At 46.8% G+C, this 8,853-nt stretch overlaps 1 protein-coding gene across 8 annotated transcripts in view; it reads right to left on the bottom strand.

Annotated features, from left to right (window-relative positions):
- Positions 1 to 317: 317 nt before the first annotated feature.
- The window catches only part of TXNDC16 (thioredoxin domain containing 16), a 78,415-nt gene continuing 69,879 nt past the window's right edge, over positions 318 to 8,853 (bottom strand). For all 8 annotated transcript variants that reach the window (XM_026654272.2, XM_026654275.2, XM_026654276.2 and 5 more), the window contains 4 exons: positions 7,087 to 7,225; positions 6,484 to 6,644; positions 4,734 to 4,924; positions 318 to 1,164 (listed from right to left, as the gene is read on the bottom strand). In XM_026654272.2, the coding sequence (XP_026510057.1) occupies positions 872 to 1,164; positions 4,734 to 4,924; positions 6,484 to 6,644; positions 7,087 to 7,225 (784 nt within the window). In that variant the 3' untranslated portion in view covers positions 318 to 871. The remainder of the gene's footprint in view (positions 1,165 to 4,733; positions 4,925 to 6,483; positions 6,645 to 7,086; positions 7,226 to 8,853) is intronic.

Raw genomic sequence — 8,853 nt, 5'->3', positions numbered from 1 at the left:
GATTTTTCTACCGACATAGTTATACCCGTACAGCTCCAAGGCCTGATCGACACGGGGGGGGGGGGGAGAGGGATCGATCTAAGTTATGCAACTTCAGCTACGTGAATAAGTAGCTGAAGTTGACGTACTTAGATCGACTTACCGTGGTGTCTTCACCGCGGTGAGTCGACTGCTGCCGCTCCCCCGTCGACTCCGCCTGCGCCTCTCGTGGCGCTGAAGTACAGAAGTCGACGGGAGAGCGCTCGGGGGTCGATTTATCGCGTCTAGACTAGACGCGATAAATCGACCTTCGCTGGATCGATCACTTCCCGCCGATCTGGCGGGTAGTGTAGACATACCCCTAGTGTGGACACAGTTATACTGGTGTAAAGGTGCCTTATGCTGGAGTAATCACATTTATACCAGTATCACTGCACATACACTAGGCTTTAACTAGACTGGGATAGTTCGGTGTGTGGACAGAGCCCTCAGCAATAGGAATTAGCTTGTTCACACGTCCTGATCAGCTTGCAAAATGCAGACCGCTAGGCTATTTCCCTTCCTGATTTACCATGAAACGCAATACAATAGGTGAGATTTAAGTGGTGACCTGACGGATGCTCCCGCAGCAGCCAGGAACATTCTCAGAGCCTGGCTGCGGTAACACAGATCATAGCTAGACAAAATGACCTGCGCTTGATCGGCTTGGAAATCGGGCTTTAAACCATAATCCTGCTGCGGCCTTCACTCCATGACCAGTTTCACACAACCACATCCCTTTTGGTTTTAAAGAATCGCTATGACCATTTTAAAGATCGGATCGGCAGGGGTGCAACATCCTGGCCACCCTTCTAACGGCCTTCGTTAGCACCCATAGGCTGATCGTTGGCCATCACAGCTCCGTGTGTCGCTTGGGCGGCTTCTCTCTTCCTACGAGCCTTGGGACTGTGCCACGCAAGTCTCTCCCTGGCGACTGGCCTTTCTCTGCTTCCAGCCCCGGTTCTTCCACCTGCTCCTCTCGGACCGTCGACTTCTCTTCAGAGACCTCTTCTGCCTGCTGCAGGTCATCGGTACCACCACGACTATAAACTGTGTGCACTGTGAATTCAGGCAGGGTGGCCTCCATCATGCGTAAGAAATTGTAAGCAGGAAGAGGAGGCTTCCAGGCTTCGTCAGACAAAGTAGCTGAGAAGAGACACAATCAGAAGTTAATGACCGAGGGTTGGGACACAACGGATGGCAGGTAGGCCCAGATCTTGCACTGAGAACTGCACGACTCTATAGACCCCTCACTGTGCGATTCTCAGTGCAGGCCAGGGCCTAGCATTTCTCTCTTTAGTATAACAGTTTGGCCAGAGCAGTTTCAGTCAGTTATGGAAATCACAATTTCACTACAGTTTCCATTAGCTACTCGGGACATTGGTTTTTCTCATGGCTGGAAAGAATTTGTATTTTTGAAATTGGATTTCTTCTTTAAACAGGGCTGTCAGGAGAGCTGTTTCCCTTCCCTTTATAGTTATGACAAGGGCCTTCAAAATGAGGACAATAATATAGTCATTTAATAAACACAATATGCAGTCCTGGCCCTTTTAAATTCCTCCTGTAGTAGAGGAGATCTCTTGCCCTCCAAGGTGAAGTCCAGTGCGTAAGACTGTGAGCGCCTATAAAAAGTTCCCAAAGGGCTAGAGGAGTTTTAAAGGGACAGGACTCTAAATACCATATTCTTGTTTTGCACATGAGAAACTGGTGTTTTTTCAAAACATCTCCATTTCCCCCAAAAGTTGTGGTTTTTAAAAAAAAAATTTCAAGCTTTGCATCACATTTATCCCCTTCCTTCAAATCATTTTGTCCCTAGAAAGATTTAATGCAAACCAACAGGCTTTGGTTATCATGTGTTATGTGTATTGTGTTTGATGTGTATTATGTATTGTGCATTATGTTCTTATGTGTGCAAATAAAGCTCTTTGCTTCAAAGTTATTTTTGCTCTTCTAGAATTGCTGCACCAGGGAACCATGCTGAGCTTATCTGACTAGAGCCAAACTGGACCCACCCACCATGAAAGTTGCTTTGTAAATCTACACCTTCAGCATTAAGAATGTTGAAAAAGGTGGACAGTGGATGTCTTGTCTATTGTTTTGACTATAGACGAGAGGACTAGTATTAAGACAAATCTTTTGTGCTAAGTACAAAGGAAATCTCATTCCGGTGCATTAGTATGTCACAGCTGAACAGGGAGGAGGCGGAAATCATATCTGCCATATGAAGCAGTTGGGACACCTCTGACAATAATATTTTAAAAAAAGCTTTCAGTGGGGACTTAAACATGTGCCTAAATGCTCTGTTGAACTGGGGCCTGAATTAAGAAACAATTGAGTGTACGGCTGAATTAGGTTTCTACAAAAGGAAAATGCCCTAACAGAAATATAGTATGCAAGGCATAACCATATACACAGAAGGTGAAATTGGGACTTAAAGGCTGAAAAGGGCTTATGTGGGACATCACCGGGACACTGTCCTTACTCTGCCCATGGGTGAATTCTACACGAAGGCCCCAGTCCTGCCATGAACTGAATGTGAAATGAACGACAAATGAAACGCGATAGAGAAAATGATCCCTTCAATACAACGTGAGCAGATTCAGATTGTTTGCACAGAGCTGGGGAAACACAAAAGATTGAATGATATTGGTGTCATTTAGGGCCTAACAAGATTGGGAGATTGGACAGAAAGGCGAGAAACTGAGCTTTACTCTGCTGACAACAGGAGATAGGAGATCGTTATCTTGTCCAAGAAAACTACTGAAAGGAAGTGAGGTGAATCTGTTTCCATTAGATAAGAAAGGTTCTTACCTATGTTTTCAATGGTAATCCTACAAACTGTAGAATTTGTAGGATTTCTACAGTTTGTAGGATTACAGCATGAGATAAATTAGTTTTGGGACTCTTTTCAAACTAAAATTCGATGCAATTATTGAGGGCGTTTTATTACCACAAAAGCTTCACCTATTACCACAGTGTGGAGCTTTGTCTCGCTCTAGTTGCCGGACCACGTAACAGATTTATGAGTGCGCCGCTGCCTCACGGTGCACACATCAATTCTTAGCTCAGGAAGTAGAAGCCCATGTTTTTAGATCACTCAGTCCTGAGTTCAATCTCCACCAACAACCAGTCTATTACCAGGAAGCAGACTCATAAACCTAATATGTGGCCCTGCCACTAGAGGGGGACAAATCGGCAAACCGTCTCCAGAGGTTTAGCACTTCTCAAAACGTCTCAAATTCTGAAATATGGCGACGGAAGAAAGGGACGTGTATTTCAACAAGAACGTTGGCAGAAAGCGTGTCCCCTTGTCCAAGCTGCTGTGTGTGAGTTGCACTGACATTGCCAACATCTGCTGGGTTTGGATAAGTTGGCTTTAAACAAGCACTCTAGAATCCAGTCAAACCAGCTTATCCAAATTTTAGTTTGGAAAAAGAGTTGTACGGGAAGGGAGCTAGATGGTAGCACTCAGGTTCCATCTCCTGTTTGCCTGTGCCATCCCCGCTATCAATCAGCCCCATCACTGCACCTATCGCCATAGGATCCAGGTGCTATCCTGAGCTCAACAGTAATATAAAGAATATCGCTGTTGGTTCTGGAGGCACTGACTGGAAATGGTTTGGAAATTAGGATCTCTAAGGAATTATTCCAGTGGAGAAAAAGACTCCACTTACCAGAAACTACCCAGAGTACATGGGCATGTAGAGATGTCTTTAGCTGTGGAGGGAAAGAGATTTGGGGACAACACATGGTAGATACTACGTTAAAAAGGGATGTCCACAATCTTGTTATTTTTTTTTTAGTTCCTAGAATATCAGGGTTGGAAGGGACCTCAGAAGGTCATCTAGTCCAACCCCCTGCTCAAAGCAGGACCAATCCCCAGACAGATTTTTACCCCAGTTCCCTAAATGGCCCCCTCAAGGATTGAACTCACAACCCTGGGTTTAGCAGGCCAATGCTCAAACCACTGAGCTATCCCTCCCCCCCACTAGTGAGTTACTGGCCACTAGGAAGCTAACCCAAAACCCACTGGAGTCTTTCCATTGACTTCAATGGGGTTTGGATCAGGCCCTAGGTTATCTCCTCAGAAAACACCTGGTTTTGCCCCAGTGTCATTAACAATCCACCAGGTTTGCATTTCACATTGCTCCAAAGTTGAGTGTTAGTTTAGTGACTGTGAGTCTGAAATTGTTGTAGGGACGAATTATGAAAAGCGTTTTGGCTTTTTCCGCCTCAATTCCTGAGTCACACAAGCCACTGCACAGTTACCAGTAACGACAATACTCCATTTTCAAAGAATTTACAGTACGAGGCACCAGATCCCTTTCCACCGATACTGCACTTTGCCAGTAAATGCACGGGAAGGCTGCATGCCTAGCACTGAAAGTTCCTAGTATGAGAGCTGGGGCAGACTCAGGAGGCTTTCCATTAGCAATCAGCGTTGAGAAAGCCCAGTTCTCAGTAACAGGCGTCAAATACAGTTTTGTGGATTATTGCAGAAAACTGATGGCAGTTCAGAACAATCCCCACCCAGCTCTGGACAAGAAGCAGTCCCGCAAAGCACTGCGCCTCAGACTGCAGAATCCAGGCTTTTCTGGCTGGACTATTTGTGCTTTGGCTCAAGCACAGAATAACTGAACTTTCCCATCATTAAATAACCATGACAGACAATTGAGCACAGTGCCTAGAAACATCCGACAAGCCTTCATACTTACTGCTGGGAATCTCGAGCCCGGCTTTTAATTTCTCGAGCCAAGCCAAGACGTTCGTTTCGGTGACAGATTGGTCTGAAGGAAATGCAAATACTTGACCGCCGGAATGAAGGTTCACCCAGGCAAGAAGAGGCAGAGGAGGTGGAGTGCTGAAATATGCCTTCAGGACTCCTCGGCCTACAGGAGTGTTTTTCCTGTAGAACAGATCCGATTGAACTTGGTCACTAACACTTAAGCCATAAGACAGGAATAGGGTGTCCCGATTTGATAGGAACAATCCCGCTATTCGGGGCTTTTTCTTATATAGGTGCCTATGACCCCTCACCCCGTCCTGATTGTTCACACTTTCTATCTGGTCACCCTAGACAGGAATGAGCAGCAACAGCTAGATCCTGCGAGGTGCTGAGCGCTCTGCCCTGATCCAGCAAAGCACATAAGCCTGTGCTTAACTTCAAGCATGTGACCAGTTGCACTGAGGTCACAGAGATTACTCATGTGCTTCATGGTAAATGTGCTTCAGCTCGATCAGACCTAATGTGTGTGTGAGAGTGATCATTTAATGTGGAGAACGTGTGGCCCACTGTTTAGAGGCATGGGGGGGGGGAGGAGGGGTGACTTCACTCCTGTAAGATGATCGGCATGAGTCTTATGAACCACATAAGTCCTACTATGAGTGCTGCCTAGGAACTGGTTTTCTGCACAGCAGTGAATTTCACCCTAGAAGAAGAGGATGCATTTTACTAGCTATAAAGCAAACAGGCATCTCCTTCCCGGTCTAGCCATTTAAACGACACAACCTTTTCCTCTTTGAAACGACACTTCTTCCTTCCAAAAAGGTGATTTTTATTTTTAAATAAAGAACAGTGGAGGATTGGGGGCAGGGAGAATTTGAGAAGGCCAAATATTCAAGGGGCGCTTATATACCGCACATTGCTGGCAATCAGGTTGTTTGCCCTTTAAAAAAAAAAAAAAGTGCATTCCCCATCAGCTAAATTACTCCCCGCCCCGCAATACAGTTCTCAGTATACAGAGCACTTTCTGATTCATTGATTTTGGCGCCTCAGGGAAGAGAAAAAAATTCAGAGATGGAACGATTAAAAATACATGTCGGGGAGGGGCTAAAAATCTTCCCTCTTGCAACTTGGCATTTCTTGGCTGTTATCTTTGCTCTGTTTCACAATTTGGTTGATGGTGGGGGCGGGGATGGTCCCTTCTTTTGCTTTAATTCTTTCGCTCCTTCTTTTGAAAACTTTCCTTTCTCTCCCATACCCAGCCCTTCAATGCATTGTTCCTGAGTATTTTCACGTTAGTTACTCAGAAAGTAAAATCTATCAAATGAACTCCTTCAGTGAGAATTCATTTACCCTGTTCTCCTAGGGGTGAAAAATAAACTCCAGGGCAGCATCAGATATAAGAAGAAGGATAGGATTCAATTGATAGTTTAGTACTTTTCCTTGAACACTGGTAGTTATCATTCAACTCTGACTGCACTTGGCTCTTTGGGCCTCTCTCTGTTTCGCTGTTGTCCATGCCTACATTATTAAAGACTTTAATCACTACTAAATAACTCAGCATCAGCACAGGAATATGGACATAGGACTGCAATGGACCTCCTGCTTCTGCAGGCATCCTTGCCATGATCCGCACACTGAATAACGGGTTAAAAAACCAGCTCGATGGTGTTTTCAGTAACTGCAGAGCCATGCTGTGAGCTAGGTCCTGGAAAGAAGCAAACATGTTTTTTCATGCTCACAGGTTCATCCAGCAAGTGAGAAACGCCTCGTGGCCCTTTCCATTCGCCAAACTCAACATTTCCAGTCTCACTCTTCGATTTAGGCCTCCATCGTTGAACAAAATGAGTAAGGGTTTTTCCAGGCTCAAGTAGTCGGGGAGATTTTCCACTGTGATTTCTGGCTGCAAGAGAACAAAGTGAGATGGGTTTTAGAGTGAAAAGATCACGGCCAGAAGAACGCAGGGGTTAATTTTATGGAGTGGTGCCATTTAGACATTGGGTGGAAGCTGCTCAGATTATGGACGTGTTTAAAACGCCTGGAAATGCAGACACATGAATCCAGCGGGCTTAACAAGGCATGTGGGTGTGAAATTCACCCCCTCCAGTGGAATGGTGCAAGGCCTAGACACCACTTAGATATAACCCCACCCTCCCAGCACTCATAGACTCTAGGACTGGAAGGGACCTCGAGAGGTCATTGAGTCCAGTCCCCTGCCCTCATGGCAGGAAACTTGTTTAAACACATCTCTGAACACATCGCGGATGGTCATGCAGTATCTCATGAACTCCCCGTGTAACTGAGAAAGTGCATTTATTTTTACCGTAAGCAGCAATTATACTTACAAATGTTTCCAGTAATTGGGACCTGATTGTCCGAACTATGTCCAGTGCACTCTGTTTTGATAGCGGGACGCTATCTATTCTGTGATCGTCACGCCTAGCTAGAAGCAGCGCTGGAAGAGGCACGGCATATTTACGGGCCCTACAGGAAAATGGCTTATTACAACAATTGAATGCCACATCTTACGCACGCAAAAGCTGCTGCAACGCATTGTTTATGTCCTTAGGGACTGGATTAAGTACACAGTAGGGAAATGCTGGGGAGGGAGAGAGACTTGAAGTCATCAGGGTCTCAGTCCTGTAAGATCCTGAGCACTCTAGGATCCAGCAAAGCATTTGAACGCTAAGCTTGACTCATAGACTTTAAAATCAGAAGGGACCACTGTGATCCTCAGTCTGGCCCTGACTTCAGTGGGGTTCTGTCTATGCTTCAAGTCAGGCATGTGCTTACGTGCTCTGCTGGACTGAGCATGGAGAACCCGATTTGCAGAGGTCCTTAGGCACCAAAAGATGCAGATAGGTCCCTAGGCTGCAAACACCGATGTCAATGGGAGTCTGGCGCCTCGGTGCTTTTGAGAATCCTACTAGGTGTCGATCTGCTTCTTCAGACAACCAAATCCCCTTAAAAATCTTGCCCCGGCTGTTTGGCCCCTCGCCAGAGTGAGCTCGAAGGCCCTGATTGGCTTTAATGGTGAGCATGCGATGAAGTGGTTGGCTGAATAACGGCCTACATGGGGGTCTATGTTCACCGGCCCCAATGGGAAAACTGCAGACTCCCAGCACAGAGGAACCACCTAGCGCCTTGTGTCTGAACACTGAAATGGCCAGCAGCCGCTCGCTGCAATACAGCAGAGTCAACAAGAATTTGGGCAAAGTTTTCCGGTGGCTTTAAAACTCTAGAAAAGGGCTTCCCTTCTCTTAGTTCCCAGCCACATAGATTTCTAGCACGGGTACAAAAGAAACTCGTGGGACCCAGGGTATAAACGGAGATTGATGCCCTTTTGAAGGCTGAAGGAATGGGGTCTGGAGAGACAGCCATGGACTTCAATGGGATTTGGATCAGGCCCACTCTGCACAGGAAGCCGGGGAGAAATAATCAGCTAAAAGTAACCTACAAAGGGGAAAAAACGGAGAGGGAGACTTTTTCTTTTGCTTCTTTCTGATGGATGAAGAGGGACGAACATTTTCTTTTTTTCCTTTTTACATTAGCAGTTTGGTCTTGCCTGCCCCAGACGATTCTCGGGGTAGAGAACTAGCAAGGTTGTGAGATGACAAGGAAGCGAAAACTTAGCAACTGAGACTGGCAGGGACGGCTCCAGGCACCAGCGCAGCGGCCTGCCGGGGGGGGCGGCCTGCCGGTTGCTGTGAGAGCGGCAGACAGGCAGCCTTCGGCGGCATGCCTGCGGGAGGTCCCGCAGCTTCAGCGGCAATTTGGCGGCGAGTATGCCAAAGACGCGGGACTGGCAGATCACCCGCAGGCGTGCCGCCGAAGGCAGCCTGCCTGCCGTGCTTGAGGCGGCAAAAAACAGAGAGCCGCCCCTGGATACCGGGGAAAAGATTCCTTCAAACGGAGACATAAAGTGACTTTTCCAGGATTACCCAGGAGGTTAGTGGCAGAGCCAGGAGAGAATCCAGTTCTCCTGCATTCCAGCCCAGTGTCCTCTCATAGTTGGCTACCATAAGAACACAAGAATGGCCACACTGGGTCACACCACAGGTCCATCTAGCCCAGTATCCTGTCTTCCATCAGTGGCCAATGCCAGGTGCCCC

This window comes from Terrapene carolina, unplaced genomic scaffold (genome assembly GCF_002925995.2).
Source record: "Terrapene carolina triunguis isolate 2854851 unplaced genomic scaffold, T_m_triunguis-2.0 Scaffold189, whole genome shotgun sequence".
In the NCBI taxonomy this organism is placed as follows: domain Eukaryota; kingdom Metazoa; phylum Chordata; order Testudines; family Emydidae; genus Terrapene; species Terrapene triunguis.
The sequence above is the reverse complement of the archived record's forward strand: the minus strand, read 5'-3'. Positions and strand labels throughout refer to the sequence as shown.